The sequence below is a fragment of the Ailuropoda melanoleuca genome, chromosome 6 (genome assembly GCF_002007445.2).
Source record: "Ailuropoda melanoleuca isolate Jingjing chromosome 6, ASM200744v2, whole genome shotgun sequence".
In the NCBI taxonomy this organism is placed as follows: Eukaryota; Metazoa; Chordata; class Mammalia; order Carnivora; family Ursidae; genus Ailuropoda; species Ailuropoda melanoleuca.
The window spans coordinates 63,424,632-63,445,554 of record NC_048223.1 but is presented as its reverse complement, the minus strand read 5'-3'; the positions used below and the strand labels follow the sequence as shown (position 1 = coordinate 63,445,554).

At 36.2% G+C, this 20,923-nt stretch overlaps 1 protein-coding gene across 2 annotated transcripts; it reads right to left on the bottom strand.

Moving 5' to 3' along the window:
• Positions 1-1,572: 1,572 nt before the first annotated feature.
• CISD1 (CDGSH iron sulfur domain 1) lies at positions 1,573-19,853 on the bottom strand. 2 transcript variants are annotated; one of them, XM_002929215.4, is made up of 3 exons: positions 19,647-19,853; positions 12,960-13,165; positions 1,573-4,689 (listed from the first exon to the last, which is right to left on the bottom strand). In XM_002929215.4, the coding sequence occupies exons 1-3, from the start codon at positions 19,669-19,671 to the stop codon at positions 4,600-4,602; spliced, it is 321 nt and encodes a 106-aa protein (XP_002929261.1). In that variant the 5' UTR covers positions 19,672-19,853; the 3' UTR covers positions 1,573-4,599. The 2 variants fall into 2 exon arrangements, with proteins under 2 accessions (XP_002929261.1, XP_034518421.1); XM_034662530.1 differs by lacking the exon at positions 19,647-19,853 and adding an exon at positions 14,310-14,893.
• Positions 19,854-20,923: the final 1,070 nt, after the last annotated feature.

The following is a 20,923-nucleotide window of genomic DNA, read 5'->3' as shown; positions in this document are numbered from 1 at the left end:
TCTCCATTGGAGGGGACGCAAAGGTGAAGAGATCAGGAAAAGGTTCATGTGAGGGCTACAGGGCAGACTACAGGTTGGAAAGATGAAGGCTGAGGAATTTTTAAAGAATAAAATAATGGTATTAAAGTGAATACACAGGCTTCTTGTCTAGAATGAAGCCTGTATCAAGAAAGTTTAGGATAAAGAAAAAGGATTTCTGCGCAGATAGCGTACATAAATGGAACTCTACCTTTTGGGAGATTTTGAAATAAAACAGATTTAGCTAAGTGTAATGGATGATAGGGCTGTTAAGAGACATAATCTCTCATGTCTATCTTGAATATGGAGTTAGATCACTCACTCACTGCCTAACCCAATAATGAAAATGTTAGTAGGCAGTATTACCAGCAGAAGAAATAATTTATCCCATAGTAATGAGCATGCAGGCAGGTGGGCAATATCCACAATTATTTTAAACATAAGGCTGGGAATCTATATGACTCTGTGTACTTACAAGTGAAAACAACTTTTGAACTAGCGCTCGGGAGAACCAGGTCTTAACAGAAATTGACTTCTGCTGATCTGTAAGAGAAAGGCCGAAAGAACTAGAAAGAAATAGACTATACTCACAGATAACAGGTGTGACTGAAAGAGAACGTCTAGTTTACACAATGCCTAGCTGACATTCTCAGCTTGGCATTCTACTGTTCATGTTTGAGGTTGTACTGCCTTTTTTGTTATTCAGATTGTAGGGGTAATACCATATCAATACCCTTAATCTATAATCCTAACTATATTCACCAACATATTGATTAAAATCTTATTCCCAGTCTTTCCCCTTTGTCATAATTCCTGGCAACTTTAGTTAACTTAAGCAATTCTTTTGTTTTTGAAATACTTAAGTCCACAAAAATATACTTTTCTCAGGAAAGGCATATACCCAATTAACAATGATCCTTTCTAAATCTCTGTGTTGTGTATTTTATTTAATGCTTTAAATAAAGGATTAGGATGGATAGCCATTACTCTTAGTTTGGATCCATTCCATGATGGTACGTTTGAATGGAAATAAAAATGATTTCTTATACATCAATAACTTTGCATGAAACCTCAACACATTGTAATCATATGTGAAAAATTCCAAATATACAAACTAAATACCAAAATGAATAAAACTGTATTGTTTTAATACCTTAATAAAATAGTAAGTCACAGAACTTTAGATAGGACCTTGGCTTAGTGGTTCCCAGGCTTTTAGATTTCATGGAGTAGTTAAAAAAAAAAAAAAAGTGGGGACCAATACAGAGCTGTCAACTTTTTATTATGCCAAGTAAGGATACTTAAAGCAACTAATAATACTATCAACATTTCATAAAAGGATACTTCAATACCACAAAAGTTGGGAAAATCTTATAATAAAAATTAAATCCAAGCTGATTACCTATTAGTCTTTTACTTTTTTCCCTTTTTTGGATGCTGAAAATTTAGCGTTGGCCTAGAATTTGCAAATAAATTGCCTAAAATGCCATTTCCTCCAACCATTTTAAATAGAGGCTGAGAGGTGAGTGACTTTGCCTGAAATCAGCTTGTGTTAAACTCAGAGAGAAAGCATAGCTTCTGACAGCTAGTAGATAATACACGTGCACAGAAACACAATCACTAAACATGTTGCTAATTAGGAACCCTTAATCAATGTTTACCTTAAAACCAAACCAAACCCAAATCCTTCATAACTAATGAAAAACCAAATAAATCCACCTACTTTATAGTATAAAGACTTGTGACACACAACTATTATAATTTAAGGAAAACAACCCCAAATCATAAATTACCATAACCATGTAAGCTACATCACAATGATATAATCTATAAGCTTATATATAAGCTTTTAATTCTCCAAAATGTTTCATTCTCAATTACATGGTCTATGGAAGATGCTTAATAAATGTCTGTTGTACTAACAGAGGAGTGTCACTTTCAATCACTGTAAAACAAGTTTCTTCCTAACATCAGAAACTCTCAACCTAGCGCAAAATCCTATTTTGGAACTCACTGGAACGTTAATGTAGAGAGAAAAAAAGATAGTGGTGGTGTGGGGGAACCCGATTTGCCTGACTTCTCAAATGAAAAAGCAATCAGATGCTTCGGGGTGCTTAAATGAGAACAGTATTTGCACACAATGATTTTTTTGTGTAAAAAAATTACATTAATTTAACTACACCCACTTAACTTTTTTAGGTTAAGTAACATGAAAGTTTTAATATCTTAAAGGAATCCTAGTTCAAGAGCATGTAACAAAATTTTAACATGACCCTGAGGATACATTTATCTAATTATTTTGGACTAACAAAATGCTACCGTAGATCTGCATTTCAATTAGGTGATCACTTCTAATTCCATCATAAATGTACACATAATCTTATTCCTTTGAAAAATAGTTTAGAGAATTGGCACTAATTTCTTCCCCCATCTCCACTAGCTATAAAAATGCATGACTAATAGTGTAATTTCAAATTCAAAATTAAGGATACAGTTCGGTCTGTTAAAAGGATGTCCCTTTATCAGAAACTGGGAGTTCATGGATCCATTAACCTTTAAGAGCATGATGCTTCTTTTGCAGACCCACTCATACTTACTTAAAACAGGAGGCAAAGACACCGAAAGAAATTCACCTTAAGAAACTGAGAGGAAGAATCAAGGTTTGTAGTATTTTAGATTTTGTATTGAACACGTGCCTTAGGCGTGCCTGGGTGGCGCAGTTGTTAAGCGTCCGCCTTCGGCTCAGTGCGTGATCCCGGTGTTCTGGAATTGAGCCCCACATCGGGCTCCTCCGCTGGGAGCCTGCTTCTTCCTCTCCCACTCCCCCTGCTTGTGTTCCCTCTCTCTCTCTCGCTGGCTGTCTCTGGCAAATAAATAAATAAAATCTTAAAAAAAAAAAAAAAAGAACATGTGCCTTAAAGACACATCCAAGTAAGTCACACAGGCTGCTTAAAACCAGTATACACAATTTTGGTATAAATTATACCTACTGTAATACACAAAATTGTACATTTAAAAAATATCAGTGATCGTACATAATATAGGAATGCTGATATTTGGTTTGATTCCTGTGACTTCCATGGTAATTCTGGATTTTCACATATAGAAACTTGTTACTGAGAATTCAAGTATACTAAAAGAAATGGTGAGAGTATTTGTTACTTTTGTCAAATTGTTTGTATTACGTATATATTCTGTCCTGACTTTTCCTTCTAACCCATAAAACCCAAAGAAGTAATCTCTTTAAAAATTCACATATTAACTAATCCTGTCTAAATATTTTTATTGCTCCTAATTATTTTCAGTTTTCATATTTTCTTTTTTTCTGAATCAGGAATGAATGCAATGTTTCTGGTCTGAGTCTTTGAAGAATATTATATAAACAAAAACTTGTGTTCAAATTTTTGCTTTTAAGGTCATACAATTTAAGAGAATGTAATTATTTTCCTCCCCCAAGTAGTTTCTTTACTAGAAATAACCATGTGCCTGATTAACAAGAGTGGGAAATAAAATCTTCCTGCACCTTTGATCTAGCTTTGTGACTACTATTTCTGTCATGGATATATGGCTTTCTGTTCAAGAGGCTTGACATCATGTGCTCCAATTCCTTCAGTGTTCCCGCTGCAAGTGCTTGTCACTTCTTGGAATAGAATTCTGTATGGAACATAACATTTTCAGACTTTCTTCATGGCTACTTTAAATCTAATATTACTTTGATCTAAATTTCCAGTATTGGTTCTTTTAATGGGTCAATTAAATACCCATGAAAATGAATAAAGAAGCTACTGTGCCTTTTTATTTTAGACCTAGCCCACTTATAATTAAGCAGAATAACATTCCAAGTTCATTTTGATTGAAAACTATAAAAACACAGAAGGTATATTTTCTCAGTGTCATCACCTCTGTCAAGAAGAGAATCAAGGTCATAACAGGTTTTTCCTATATTAAGAGATTAATATAGCTTAATCACACCCAATTTACTTTCTAGGCTAACTAAGTAATATTAAAAGGTGATAATTTTCTTTTGGGGCACCTGGGTGGCTCAGTCGTTGGGCGTCTGCCTTTGGCTCAGGGCGTGATCCCAGAGTTCTGGGATTGAGTCCCACATCAGGCTCCTCTGCTGGGAGCCTGCTTCTTCCTCTCCCACTCCCCCTGCTTGTGTTCCCTCTCTCACTGGCTGTCCCTCTCTCAAATAAATAAATAAAAGGTGATAATTTTCTTTGAAACTTAAAAGTACAACCTGCATATACAGGATTTTGAGAATAATTTAATGTTAACTTGTACATTAATACAACTATATTCTAATATAATTATTTTAAACGTAAAGAAACGGATCCTTACAAGACCAAAACAACCCATAGGCCATGAAGTTGGTTTTTACTTTTTCCATTTTTTGTTTAAACATATGTGCACCACGATGGTTCAACAAGGAAGGCAAATGCCATGAATATGAAAGCTGCAGTTTCCAATATACCACATCTAGAACCCAGAGGAGGTGAATTAGACAGAAGTCATAGTCATTCTAATTAAACAATCAGATAACATCATGACAAGTTGGTTTGCAGTGTCAAAACTGTCTATTTAAGTTTCCTTTCTCTTAATGATCAGAGGTCCCACGTTGTCTCCAGTCTCTTCATTGTGTTTTGTGTGAGATCCATCACAGAATGGGAACTAGGAAAAGAGAGAATGTCAATGTCTAATTGCAAAATCAGTATTAGCTTGGCAGAGTGCGGGTGATGCTTAATTTACATATATAATACACGTGATAACTCTTAATAAAAAGATTTTCTCAGACCACCTTAAATAGGTGTTCTTAAAGAACATATTTGAAGTATAAACACCAAGCAGAAGGAAGAAATCAACTTGTGGATAATAAACAGAGGATTAACTGCATTTCCACTTGTGATACTTGATTGTGGATGCTGAATATCTTTTCCATGTTTATATGCTAGTTAGTTACATTTCCCTTCTAGTGAACTATGTCCATTTAGAGCCTAAGTTCATTTGTTCAAGATCAATTTGCATATTATCCCTTTGTTGATTATCTTTGTAGCAATTTTTCCTAAACCTTTTTATTTGGCTAATTTTTTCATATTAGTTTCATACAAACATGCCAGTATTTCCCCTTTTTAACACTCTTCATGGAGATGTCTTTCTCCTAGAGATGTGGTAAATTTTTATTACTTTCCATGACTTCACATTTTAAATATAACCGACATTTTGGGGTTCAGCGGTAGAAAAAGTGACAGAAGTAAATTTCTAACACTGCTTGTCAGAGTGTGCTCCAAAGAAGTCCTAAAAAAATATTCTGATTTGGTTTCATTATGTTTTAAAAATATATCCTGTAATTCTCTTGATTTGTAGCATACATTATTATTTAAAAGAAGTCCTGCTATTAAAAAATACTATTTTAACTCAAAATTGCCCAGGCTGACTGACCCATGGACACTTATAACTTTGATATCTATTATCATAGTGCTCTACAGAACACACTTTACAAAATGCTGTTCTAAGATCCTGTTGCTTCAATGCTATTAGAGGCTGTACATTTCCAAATTGTTATACCTTTATTTCTAATTTTACAAAGTTCTACCTATAAAAACACCTATTTATAGGTTCTACATAATCATATTCATCAACCTACTCTGCTGGGATAAGAACCCCATTTAAAATATGCTTCAATACTTGGTAGACCTAGGTTTCCTTCACATTATTCTTGTTAGACTTTTCCTATTTATTCTCTACTTACCTTTATTAAACTTTACCTATTTATTCTTCCAGATAAACTTAAGAATTTTTTTTTTGCCAAGTATTATTTAATTTCTCTTGGAATTCTCATCTTCAGGTCTCATGCATACTCTGATAACATTATTTCTGCCTTATGTGTTTTATAGTTATCACAATTAGGTATATTTTCATACCTAACTACTTATGCTATATATTATCACTGGTTTTTGCAAGTATATCCTTCCTACTGTTAAATGATAAAGACAGGAATTCAACAATGTTTTATGTGTCTCCTCAGGATTTTACATTTAGAAGGTCCAATTACTAGTATGTTATTTTTTTCTTTCCTTCTCTATTTATACCTTTTATTTCTATTTCATGTCAAACGATGATAGCTAGCATCTTCGTTTTATTCTTGATGTCTGAAATGTACCTAACACTCTAGAATCTAGAGTCACTGTTTGGTATAAGGTACACTATTGCATTGAAGAGGCCTATTTAGATGGGTAAAGTGAGAGAGGAATCTTAGCCTTAAGATTAAAATTGCCTCATTACTCACAGTGAAGGCAGTATAATTTTAGATACTTGAAAATAGACAGTAAGGGTATATAATCTTAAACTTTGACATTAGAAGTGTCTATTCTAAGATTAAAATACTATTTGGTTGATGTTAAAGAAATTCAACTTCAGTTTTACTATTTGTATATAATTCTAAGACACAGTAAATTAGTTAAAAATTTCAGAAAGAGTCAAGGTACCAGCATATCTAATATTTCCAAGTAAAAGTTCTATCTTGGGGTAGATGGCAACATCAATGCAACATATATAAAGCTTTCTCTCTTTCTTTCTTTCTGGTCAATAAGATATGGTACACAGTATATTCATGTTAAAAACAAGTCCTTACAACATGAACCTCAACCTAAGCTTTCAGTTTTGTTCTTGGCATGGGTGAAGAAAGAGGCCATAACAATCCACAAAAATCAAACTAAAATGTACCCCACAGCAAAGAACAGCATTTCAAGGTGACATATGTTTAATAAACAAACACAGGTTTACAGTGAGGATACAAATTGACACTGTAAAAGACTCCATTTTTTATAAATAGCACACATAAAACATATTACTGTACAGTTTTATATACACAGGTTATAAAATGTATTTCTAAAATATGAAGCATTTATAAATTAAAAAGCCTCAAATAACTTACTATAATAGAATGTTTAACTTTTATTTCTTTTTAAATCTCATTTTAAAAATACTAGAAAAATAATACATTAAAAAAAATTTTCCCTCTATATATAGAAATCAAGAACAGGAGAGAAATCTATAGAGAAATATACAATGAACATCTCATAAATGATTAAGAAAGTCATACATCTAAAATGAGAATATACTTTTATATGATAATCTAGGTCTGCCTAAAAACAGAATTTGCCTATTTCTTATTTTAAAAGAAAAAATATTTCTTTAAAAAGCAGCAAATAGTAGATCCTGGCTATTTGTTTAATAAACTTTCATGCTTTCATAATATATAAAGGCTTTATGACTTTAAAATATAAACTAAGCATTAAAAATCATTTTGCTCAGAGACACAGATATTTTTTAATGCTACTTTATTAATCTCAGGAATTACTGACTTAAGGCAGAATCCTCTCCCAAACTTCATGTGAAGATTAGGTATTCTCATATTTATTCATTAGAGTTCTCACTTTAAGTTAATGAAAAAACAAAACTTTTTTTTTTCAACCAGGACCAAGATGAGCTATTTCAAGATTGGATTAGCAATTTCTTAAGACTATACTGTCCATATTAATGGGATATATTTTTTGAAATTAATTCATGATTCTCAATATAAATGAATAAATGTTAATTACCTGGCATTAAAATTCAAACGGTAAATTACATAACAATATTTACATTTTTTAGGCAGTGTCTTGTTCTGTTTTTTTAACTTTTCTATGCAAGAGAAAGAAAATATGTGTATACTTTCAAAAATAATCTAGGAAGTATAGTAGTTTTTGTATTAATAATGCAATTATATGTCGAAAACAAAAATTACCCTCTTTCATTTAAGATTATGAAATTTGTTAAATTGTCAAGCAAAGAGCTGAAATTACGAAAAACCCACAAAGGGTATATTTAATTTAATTCACGTAGTTATCAATACTTAAAAGTAAAACCTAAAGAATCAAATAACAGATGGAAAAAAGTTTAGCTCATAAGTGATTCTAAAATCTGTTCTAACGTGCCAGTGTTTGTTATTAACAAATTCTGGAGGAAAGCTTGCAAACTGAATTGGCTGAATTTCTTATATGTCCAGAAAATAACATACGTTTGTTAACGCAATTAGTAAACTACAAATCTCACATATTTTTAAAATTAGAGAGAGGCTTAATAAACAAACAGGATTAAAAAAAAAAAAACCCTAGAGATCCTTGCTTTTCATTTGGAAAGCTAGCAACATCATTCGTCTTCAAAAAATACACAAGATTTGTTTCTTTTTAATGGCTCAAGTTATGATGTTTCTGTTTTTTGGGTATTTCAAGATAAATATAAATAAATGCTCCTCCTTACCTCTTGTATCTGCAACAATAAAAAAAAACTATCTTCCTTCTCCAAACTTTGTATTTTTAAGGAGTTTGGATTCTATTTCCCAAGGAAGTTGCCTGGGGCCATTTTGACTCACTATCATAAACTGCTCTGAGAAATAGTTTTGCTTTGGCTGGGAAAGAAAGGCAGTAAGATCTGACATTACCTGCGAGGGTATGACATTTTATTCCATTTTTAGGTGCTTACTTTAGTAAAATGTAAGATAGTAGTAACATATATTAAGAGAAATTAAGATTTTACAAGACTGAAAAAAAAAAAAGATTTTACAGGACTGTCCTTATGTGGATTAGACAAGCTATGTAACCAACATTCAGAATTTTGTTTCTATGAAGAAATGGACTCCATGCGCCCACATCCAAACCATTAATATGATGGTGTGTAACACACACCCTAAAACAAAAACAAGCAAAACAAGCACGCCACTAACAAAAACCCAATTCAAATCCTGAAGTTGTAAAGGAAAAGAAGTGATTCTACATAAAATGTTCAGTTGCATTTCAACTTCAGTTGAGCTCCTGACAGTAATTGGCATGCCTTTCCTCTTTTCTTATTTCTTAGTGTGTGTGCATTCTTCTACTGTCCTTGTTCAAACTCTCTCCTGCCTCCTAGATGGCCAAAATACAACTCAGGGGAGTGGGGGTAGGGTGGCAATCTAGCAAGACTATGTTGCATACTCTTCCCTCTGACATCTAAGTTCTCTCACTTTCTTATTTCAAAAACAAGGCTCTCTCTTCCTTCCTGAGTTTCACATTTTGCTCCCATTCTCATTTCCTTCCACCTCTTTCAAGTCAGCACTGTCTCAAATAGTATCTTTCCCGGGGCTCCTGGGTGGCACAGCGGTTAAGTGTCTGCCTTCGGCTCAGGGCGTGATCCCGGCGTTGTGGGATCGAGCCCCACATCAGGCTCCTCTGCTATGAGCCTGCTTCTTCCTTTCCCACTCCCTCTGCTTGTGTTCCCTCTCTCGCTGGCTGTCTCTATCTCTGTCGAATAAATAAATAAATAAATCTTTAAAAAAAAAAACAAAAACAAAAACAAATAGTATCTTTCCCTGCAGTCACTTCTCTATTGCCTCCTTACTTTCTCCTGTCACATATGGATAGCCTTTTTGTGAAATACTATGAAACAGGCCTGTTTCTGAAACAGCAGAGGGCATACCAATCCTGGGGGCAGGGAGAGAGGACAAATGAGGCATATTTAAAAATGTAATTTCTGCACACTGCTAAGAGATGATTCATTAAGTCTGGGAAAACCACTCAAAAATGTTAGACCCACACAATGGGCTACTAGTGACTGTACCTTAAGAATGAATTAGAACAGAATTAAAGTTTCTATCACATGTAACTTTTTTTTAGATAGTAGAAAGGTGTTCTCATTTTGTTGTATTATAAACACAACTGGTTTATCCGAGGAAAACAATTACTGATTATGAACTCAACAGATACTCAAAGGTATTAATTTCAAGTCTTTTGTACACTGGCAGGTAAAAGTGTGAGTTGGCCCCTCTGTAATAACCTTAGGTACCTCAGGAATGTAGAGGTTTCCAAAAATATCTGAAGAATAAGAACATCCATTAACAAGAATAATATTCAAAGTGAACTCTTAACTGATTCATGTGGGAATAAAAAGTTCACAAATCCTAGATGCAAAGAGGATCACTAAGAGCATAAAAGAAAAGCTTAAAAAAGAGAAATGGTAAATAAAATGACTGGTCTGGCATTCTTTTCCTTGAAGTCTACCTATGGGAAATGACTATCTCTAGTTTAATCATCTAGAAACTCAAAACTGTGTGATGAAAAAATAATCCTGGAATGTTTTGTTGAATTATAAAGTCTAATAAACATTTAAACTGTACCTTGTGTCCATTTGTGATTCTTCCTGAAATACTTAAGTTCTTAGTCCTTATAAGTTCCTATTTGCTTTAATGACCCTTTCTTTACCCTCTGGGAAAACCCAACCAAAGCAAACACCCTTTACTTGACCCCAAATCTATGCTTTAGAGTTCACTCAAGCAGTCATCTTTCTTTTCCTTGCCATTCATTGTCACATTTACTGAAATTCTGACATATACTCAGACTTCTAGCATTTCTTTATTAGTAATTCACACTTTAACCCACTTAGACACAGCTTCTATTCTAATTATTCTGTTGAAATGACACCAAAAGGTCAATTGCCTAATTGCTTAATGCAACTCATACTATAACATTCACCTAGTTGTCTTTGCCCAAGCCGATGTTCATAGCCAAGTCTTTGAAACTTTCTCCTTTCCACTGTGAAGCCATGATATTCTTAGTTTTCTTCTAACTTTGGCCCATTTCACCTCCTTTTTTGGCTCTCATTCCTCTTTCCGAAGTGCAAAAAATTCCCTAAGTTTTCATACTTAGCTCCTGATTTTTATCTGCATCAAGGATCTGTTGCATTCTTATGTTTGACTCATCAGTTTTGCTGATTTCTATCTCCAGCCCTGATGTCTCAGCCTTAGACCCACATTTCAGATTATCTGCTGAACATTTCCATTCAAATGTCATCTCAAAATTCACTTTGGAATTGAAAGCCTTGTTACCATTCCAGAAAATCGGCTTTTCTTCTTGGAAGTCCTATTTCTGTTAGCAGCACCATCTCCTCTAATACTACAGGTTTAGATACTTTAATTAGAGTTTCAGTGTTTTTCCACCAATCTCCCTTATAAATCAGTCAGCACATTTGGCTTATCCTTCCCTCAAAATGTTTCCCGTACCTGTCCATTTTTCTCCATTCCTAGAGCTGTCACTCTGGTATAAGTATCACAACTTTGTCTGGAAATTCCTGACAAGAATCTCCCCATGTCTGGAGGCAAAAACTCCTCACACAGGTACTCAAGACTGTCCTCAATTTGGACTTATTCCTGGGGGGATGGAAGACCTATGACCAGACTAGACTCTTCATTGATCCCACCACCTTTGCTCACAGGAGCCCTTTCCTCCAGATTTTGAGAAAAAGTCCCCCAAAACTTCCAGTTTATTCAAGTACCACCAAACTTTCCAGGGGCAATTTAACTCCTATATATATCACTATGCCTTCCCAGAAAATTCTAGTCCACAGTATAAGCTCTTTCTTTTATTTAAAGCACCTGTACTGAGTCTACTGTACACATACATCTATGATACCTGCTTTTTTACTATTTAACTTTTCTCATGCATACAGAGCAGACATTAAATGATCACTGATTAAAGAACTACTATACTGACTTAGAAATTCCTGAATTTCTAAAGATATTGTTTTGTATATTTTGGTGAGCAACAGCAGAATAAAACCTATCATGGGCATAATTTTTAAAAAAAAAAACCAGGTCTGCTCTACAGAATACTATTGGGGATTATCTTCTAGCAACCCCACTAGTGCTTACAAATAATCCCACATACCAAATGAACTGTGTTCTTTTTAAGATACAACTTGTAATGGGACTATTAATTTCTGGTTCACATTCCATATGTTCATCAAGCAGTTTCAGATACAATGACATTATCTAAGCAATGTATCACTGGATTATACAACATCATTGTATTGGAGAAGAGAGTTAGAACACACTTTCCAGTACCTAGCATGTGATTTCTTTCTTATTCATGATATATGATTTGTGATAATGGCTTTCCACTGTGGGAAGAGGTGGTCCCTGACATGTGCTTTCAGAAACAGATAAGTCATTTTTAATGTCTATTTTCTTATGTGTTATAATGTCATTTTTAGTGAAATCCATCTTTTTAAACACTCACAGTGGCAGTACATTCACCATTATTTCTCACAATACATCACATTCAATGTATGAAGCTTCTCCTAAGATGACCTTAGGAAAGGATTTACCATCTTTAGCTCACTAGCTATCATCACTGTCTAAAAACTGCCTAAAAGCCGCAGGTATCACAGATGAGAGTTCCAAATGGAACTTGATGAAATATAATTATCACAAAAGAAGATTAAAAAAAATCCTGTAGGATATTTAACTATAGGAGCTATAGCTTAAAGAAAGCTTAGATACAGGGTCAATATATTTACCAGGTAAGAAATCGTCAAGGATAGTTTTCCAAGTTTCTCCTGAATTTTCTAAAACTTGTTCTAGAATCCAGGAGCTTGAAAGCTCTAGAAAAGAACCTACCCCTTCTGTTTCTCTTTGTGTTTTAGGCTGCATACTCTCTTTCCTAGGATAGTGGAGGCAAAGATCCACTTGGGGAGGAAATCCTAAGAATAAATAAAGGGATTTTTTTTCTCTTCTTGGCCAAGAATACAGTTACATTCACCTGAACTCAATAAGGGAATAATGGAATTTTACTGCATAGTAGTTATACATTTTAGGAAATGTAATCCTGAAGAGTACATGGAAAACAGAGAAGAACAGGATGCATTAAAAAAGAAAGAAAGAAAAGGGGAGCCTGGCTGGCTCAGTTAGTGGAGCATGTGACTCTTGATCTCAGGGTTGTGAGTTCAAGCCCCACCTTGGGCACAGAAATTACTTAAAAAAAAAAAAAAAAGAAGAAGAGATATCCTAATAATATCTGGTGATGCATGTTTGATAGTTTAAAAAGAAATGTTACATTAAAGACGGCACTAACATAAAAGACTGTTTTCCTCACCTTTTTGGACCTCCAACAACGGCAGTACACAGCTTTATCTCCCAAATCCTCCATGTCATAAGCATGTACTATCTTGGGGTTGTCTTTCTGGATGTGAAGGTTTACCATAGATTTGTTGCGATGATCTTTAACATAAAATCTTTTGTAAGCTAGATAACCAATTGCAGCTGTCCCAGCAGCAATAGTAACTGCTGCGATCCATTCAACTACAGAAGGGAAGGAAAACAGGAATAATCATCACAACCAAAATATACACTAATAGTGTGTATTTTTACTAATATTAATGTTCAAGAATTCCAGTTTTTGAATTAAGCATTCCAAGAGTCAAAAGTTTTTACTGTTAACGAAATAATCACAACACAATGATGTAACAAATCTTGTTAAGACTTTCCCAGCCTTTACTGAGGCAATTACGTTATTTTCTATTGAATGATGATAGCTAAATTGAGATAGAGGAAAACTTAAAAATTATTTTATAGATGGAGAAGGAAAAACAATGTTTAATAATTTTTAAAGTGTTCATGGGGCGCCTGAGTGGCAGAGCGGTTAAGAGTCTGCCTTCACGCTCAGGGCGTGATCCTGGCGTTATGGGATCGAGCCCCACATCAGGCTCTTCCGTTGTGAGCCTGCTTCTTCCTCTCCCACTTCCCCTACTTGTGTTCCCTCTCTCACTGGCTGTCTCTATCTCTGTCAAATAAATAAAATCTTAAAAAAAAAAAATAAAGTGTTCATAAATAGATTTAAAATAACACATAAGCCTGCAGCTACCTATTGCTTAAAAAAAAAAAACCCTGATACATAAAAAAATTCAGATTATCAAGACTACCCCCACCCAAAAAATCAGGAGGCGATTATGTTAACAAACTGACTCATCAGAGTTCATTTAAATAGTAGGTCCTTTAGTGATTTTAAAGTGCATAAAACCACAAACAGAATTGGTATCCGAAGGAAAAAAACAAAAAAATGACAAATAAAACAAAGCCACCCTTAAAACTAAACATTCAAAGAAATATATCCAGCAGGATTCTGGGCTTCAAAGTCATTCAAAAGTTTTTGTTTTTGTTTTTTAAATTTCAAAGTGCTTTCTCATTAGAATAAAAATCAGAATGTATTAAATCAGAATGTATTAATTTCTTATTTCCTAGAAAACAAGAATATAATGTTATATTCTCGCTTAATAAATTCTAAATTTCCATTATCCACCAGTGGATGATGATTTGAATTCCCTCCAAACTTCATTTTAAATTTAATGATTTTTCTACTCAATTATTTGCTTGACTAACAGACCATCTATTTATTCTTTTCATGTAGTTTTTCAAGGAGCCTTTGGAAACCCAAGCACTTAACTACCCCAGTTCCACAGAATGTTGGAGAGAAGAAAGTTCTGCATAGTCTGGTTAGCCTCAGCCTCAGAGGAGAGTTGTCTATTCCCAGCATGGAGTGAACTGCAGGAAGAAGTTGAACAGGGGTCAGGATAAACACACTGGACTGCTTCCCAGCACTTCCTGAATCAGATCTTCACAGTGTTTGAAATAAGTTCCCAGACTATCAAATAAAGCCCTAGAGAGATAAGTACAAAAAACACATTCCAAGGACAAATAAAAACATATAATGAATAATTAACTGTATGGCTTATTTGCACTATTGAATCAAATTTCTTATTGCACTAATGTGATTAATCACCCTTCCTAATAGTGCCCTACATTAAACTGGAGCTCATTCTTACAAAACTGTATGGGAAGGACAGCCATTCTCACACTTAGTTCCTTTTATCTTGGGTCTTCTTTTTTAACTCATTCCTTGGATTCTATTTTCAACCACAGTATTTTTCTCTACAAAATATTTTCCTTCCCACAATGTTTCCATTCCTCCTTGCTAAAATCCTCTAAAATAAACATTAACATTATGTCCTTCCCAGGTGCTGCATGACTGAGACAAGTTAATAAGTGATTTGACAGCTTCAAACCTTTGGACTCATTGAAGAATGTTTTTAACTACACATTTTGTGTAGATTTGTCTTGAATTTTAGTGCAGCTTCATGATATTATCCTGTAGCAATTCCAAGCAGGGCTGAAGCTGCTCTATTTCTAGCTTGGCTCATGATATTCCTTTTTGATGTATTATTTACCATGGAACTCCCTTGAGAAAGGACTCTCTCTGTCAGGAGCTATAGCAATCTGCTCCTGAGCTAATCGAAAACCACTCTGAATAGCTAATGTACCTATCACAAAATGGGCTAAAATATTGCTTTGCATAGTATATGTTCAATTATGTTTGCTAAACATTATCTTTGGTATAAACTTCAAAGGAGGAAATATCCCAAAAGAATAAATTAACGCAATAAAAACTGTTAAACTTAGTTATATCCTACTTTTTAGGTGAATTATGAAGTAATCTCTAGCAGATTTGCTTTAATAGCCTACATATATCAAAAAGTCCTGAAACCCAAAGAACAACTAAAATTGGTTAAGATTAATTTGTCTCACGACATAAAAAGGGAATCCTATAGGAATTTCTACCTGAAACTCATGGTAGGCCCAAAGAATCTTTCTTAGCCATCAAAACAGTCTTCTACTCTCTTTTCTCATATTAGCCACTGAATCCACATGACTTTTTTTTTTTTTTAAACCTTTACTTCCCTGGAATTTTTGACAGTGGGATAAGTGACAGAATAACTGACAGACAAAAGAGGCACTAGCAAATGAAAGAAATGGGAACTGACTCTAGATATTACTGAAAAGTAGCTGCTCCATGGGGAATCAAAACACGCACTGTTACCCTACCCCCTAACAGGGGTTACTTAATGACCCTATATAAATGTCATAGTACCATATGTGTGCTAGGAAAATGGCTTTGCATTTGCTCCAACGGGTTTTTTTTAATCACAGAGCTAGACAAATTAAGAATTTCCATTATCCCCCCTTCCCAAAACCTAATTCTCTAATCTCATTAGAGACAAATGTAAAAGTTCCCAGAATAAGAAATATGTTGCTGTTTTATCACTTCATTATTGCAGCCTGAATCAGTTTTTTTCTGGCAAAAAGCTGTGGATGCCACGGCAACTCTAAGGAAAAGAAGGAAAAGGAAACTGTAGAGACAGGCAAAAACGATGATGGATTAAAAAGCCAACAATTAGAATAGAGAAAGAATTGAAAACCCAAGACAATAAACAAATAAAATAATAAAACCTAAGTCATATTTAGTTCTTGATAGTGGATATATTCTATTAAGAATAAACACAATCTCAGGGGCAAAAAGAAACTTTACCAAAACCCAATTTTTAAAGACATTTCAGCTGGCACTTTTCAGACACTCTTTCCTACTTGGGGTCCAGAAAAACCCTGAGCACTACTTCTGCCTCTTCTGGTTTTATCCTCACTTCCCTTCTCTATAGACATCCTCAACATACAGTATTCCCACAGTTAGATCAAACCCCACCCTGCCCAATCTTGCTTCACTGTGCTATCTATACAAACACAATAAGCCAATACAAAGAACAAAATACAGAAAATACATTTCTAAACAATCCTTCCCATTCTTACTCTTCCCTTGGTCTACCATTGTATAAGATTGGTTTGTATAACATAATACTGGTTTTCTCTCAGAATTATTCAGAGATTGAAAACAATCTCTTGTTTATAACCCATTCCTCAGCTTTTCTGTACTGTGGAAATAATTTTGTTTTACCTTAGACAGAAATCTCACCCTGTTTCTGTTCCTTTAGTCCCTTTTCTGTCCAAAATGGTCCTCTCCTGCCCAGGGTCAACTGCCACAGAATCAGAATGTTCTTTTCTTCTCAGGAGAGGGGGAGGGGAGATATGTTTAAATCTTTCCCTCCCTTAGGTCTCTACCCCAGATTGGCAGGCTGTGCCTGGTAATGTTTTTTTATTAAGGCCTGGCATACAGGTGGTGTTCAATGTTAGCTGAGTAAAAAGAACTAACAGATTACTAATTTGAATTTGCAACTCCATCTTTCCATTTTACCATCACATTACTTTTATACCAAATGATGTATCTTTGGCCTCATCTTAACCTACTGTATCAAGTGTGGGACTTAATCCCAGGGTCCTGGGATTGAGTCCCGCATTGGGTTCCTTGCTCAGCGAGGAGCCTGTTTCTCCTCCTGCTTGTGCGCTTGTGCTCTCTCTGACAAATAAATAAAATCTTAAAAAATAAATAAATAAAACTTTATTATGGGACACTTCAGATATATACAGGGATTACTAAAATGAACTCCCATTTACCCTCACTCAGCTCCCACAAGGATCAACTCACTACCAATCCTGTTTCATCTATAGTCCCTAATGCCCACCAATATTTATTTATTGTTTATAATGTAAAGGAGCAGATTCAATGAGTTTTGGAGGTATCAAGGAGCAAGACATATAGTAAACTTTCTAAAAGTCATACACTGGGTATGAGGAGGAGTCACTAGAGATGGGGAACTCCATAGTAGTGAATGATACTTAATGTTAGAAACTATAAACTAGTATCTGGTATCAAATAAAAAATTCGGCATAAGTATGCTGATTATACCTCAATAAGGGAAAAACAAAGGTTGGTATAACCACCCAAAGGGTATCAAGAACCATCTCACTGAAAAGGATCTCTGGATTTCAATTCCAATCACTTATCCTCATTGCCTCCCCCAGATTCATGTCCTGGACTGATCCCTATTAATTTTATTTATAACCCACAACCCATTATTTTTCTTCTGAATATAAACAAGAATTCTCCATGCATAGACACACCCTTTTATTTTTTATTTAACATATACTTACAAAGTGCATACTATTTTAAGCCCTTTATTAATCTACTCAGTTGAGAAGAGACATCTTCTCATGAAGATGAATCATCATCTCGATTCACCTTCCCCAAATTCAAAAATCAAAAATTTAGATTTTTCTGGGTGGTTTAAAAATTGAGAACAATTTGAGGGCTAAACATTACAAGGTGGGTCCCCAATACATTATCTGTCCCTTCCTTGCCACACTATGTTTGAAGAAGGTAAGAAGGTGTTGAATGAAGAGATTTACAAAGGTTTTGGACCTTTTCCCATAGTCCTCCTAACAACCTTTACACTTTTAGGTGAAATAAAAAGTAGTTACTTCTCATAACAAAGTTGGGTACTTCAAGTTTAAGCTGAAAACCCTCTTCACCAAGCAATTCCCTATCCCTTAGAAAACAGCAAGCTAATAGGAAAGTCACCTTTGGATTCCCCTATGGTTAGATTTTAAAAACAAAACAAAACACAAACTTGTTTTGATTGTAAGAAAGATTAGCCAGCAGGTAGTGTTAAGAAGTCCCAGGGGTCACCTACTTCCTAGGTTTAAAACACACAAATGACTCCGCATTTTAAAAACACGTGTTGGAATCTTTTAGCCTATATCACAAAAGTGCAAGCTGTCTTCCTATAAAAATTATCAGTGGCTCAAGTTGTATGAGTATATTACACAACATTTTCCTGAGAAAATACAGGTTTGGGTTTTTTAAAAAGCAAAAACAAAAACCGCTCTCTATTTTAAGCGCACCAAGGTACCTCGATTTAAAGGAATCTCCAGATGAGCATCCTTTGAAATAAGTTTTATAAATAATCACCTCCTCTATACTTCATTAGTAACTTAAAAATATCATGGGTTATCACCCTAACCCTGCCAGGTAACTTTTGGCAACAGACGTGGAATTCTCCAATTTAAAGAATGGATTACAAAATTAGGTCTCAGGTTAAGAGGGAGCCTTTACAGAACCTGGCACTCTAGTTGCTCGATATTTACTAAATGAATCAACAGGGCTCCTTTTAATTAACTTCTGGACAATCTCTCACTTTTACTTAAACACTGCTACAGGTAACCAAACAATGAAGTGTGGCGTTTTATAACCAGGCATAGAGATCACATGTATCACGTAGCTGGTGCACAGTATTAAGTTATACCACCACCAAAAATTGTTATAATGTGAAGCTCTACATTAATCGATTCTAGAAAATCTCTTAATTTTAATTGGACCTGTTTCCAAATGCCAGACTAGCGCAAAGGAAGCAAGATTGAGAAAGCTGAGAGCTCAAAGAGCTCCGTTTTCAATCCTCTCTCCTGTACTACTGCCACGAGTGCCAGATGCCAGAAGGATTAAAACAAAACAAAACAAAAACCTGGGAAAACTGAAGACCTCGGACTGGGTTTCTTTCCTTTATAAAAAACGTGCAAAACTGAGATGTGATTAGTCACGCATTGCTTCAAGGTTGCAGGAAATTGATGGTCTGACCCCACAGTGATTTAGACTTGGGAAGGGGGAGTAGTTCTTTTTTTTTTTTTTTTTTTTTAAACCTTTTCTCTTTTCCAAGCTCTGTGACTTAAGAACACGGGAGAAAAAGAAAAAAGGCCAGCGGCGAGACCATTAGGTTTTAGGGCACGGCTACTTAAGAAAAACGTGGTCCAGACTTGGGTAGATGCCTCCATGGCCCCCATGCCACTTATGCCTGGAGAGATCACCAATCCATGCCGACATCACCCCCTCTGCGGGTTTGGCCCAGGGAGCCTGCAGGCCCGCCCTGCGCTTGCCCTTTCACATCTCAAGGTTACAGAACTGGCGGGCTCGCATGGCAGCGGTAACTAACAGCCCAGAGTTGCTGAGGAAGCTGCAACCGGTGCGCAGGCCTCCAGCCTCACCCGCTCCCCGGTCCCACTTCACCTCGTACGCTGGAAGTCAGACTCATGGCGCTGTTGCTTGCAAGGCGCGTGCACAGGACACCAAGCACCAAGAGGCTCTTGCGGAGGGCCGGAGTCAAGGTGCGAGAAACGTCCTACGCGTACCGACTCCAGGCCGCTACGGCGCAGGCGCTGCGGCTGGCCGTAAGCACGTGTGTATTGCCACCCTAGTTGATGCTGAGCATGCGCGGAGCTGCGTCCCAGTCTAAAGTGAGTCGGGATTTTGACAGCCGGAAAAGTGGGGAGGAGGAAGAGACCTAGAGAGGTAGCAACTGAGTGTGCGCAATCGTAAGGGGCGGAGTCCTGGAGCCTGGGGCAGGGCTTTGAGAAAAGAGATTCTAGGCCAGATTTAAGTCCTTTCCAGGTGTGCGGGTTTCTCATGGCAAAGAACAGGTGCTGGAATAACACTTGACATAATCAGGTATCTAAGATTTTATCTACAGTTTTCTTGCTCAGTTCGGCACCCGCAAAGCCACGTCCAGTTTTCGTATAAAATGTCAGTGGCAGACACACAGGTATTAATTGTGGAGTCCTATTTCAGAACCTCACCTCTCTTGGTATACGTCACTTTCTTCTGCTTTTGAGCCAGTTATCTACTGAGGACCCTGGAACCTGCGCTGAGGGCTGAGTAGGAGAGAGAAACAAAACGGCTCATTTCTTCAAAAATTGTACTCATAAAAGATACTAAGATTATTCTCTATCTTCTGCAGTCTGAAATTAGTGTAGGTTACAAAATATTTTATAAAGGCGCTTTAGGGGCCCGAATTTGGGGAGGGGGGGTAGAATTACAGGGTGTTTTAAAGGTGCATTTTCTAAGAAGCTGCTTGTTTTTACTCTTGTTTCTATGTGGGGTGGGAGTTGGAGGGAGTTGATTGCAGGGTAGCCCCCAAACCAGGCTTGGCACTATGGCCTCCCAACTCTCAACACGTGATTGCTCCTCACAACTGGAAGCCCCTGGAATCTTTGAGCCGGACCCCAGGAAGCGCTGAGATGCCCACCGAATGAATGAAGCTAGAACAGTCCTGCTAGCATTGTTAAGCCAGCTCAGGGGTGGGGGTGAGAAAAACAGCTAGTGCGCTTGCCCCATCCGGTAGCCTTCAGCTTGCGCTGGCTGCGCCAAGCTCCCGCCCCGCTGCAGGGGGTCCCGTCGTGCAGCCTCTGGGCATGCTCAGTAGTGGTGGCGGCCGCGGGTCGCGCAGTCGGAAGCTAGCGGCTGCGGCGGCGGTGCAGGCGGCGCTGACGCGCGCGGCAGCTGAGGGG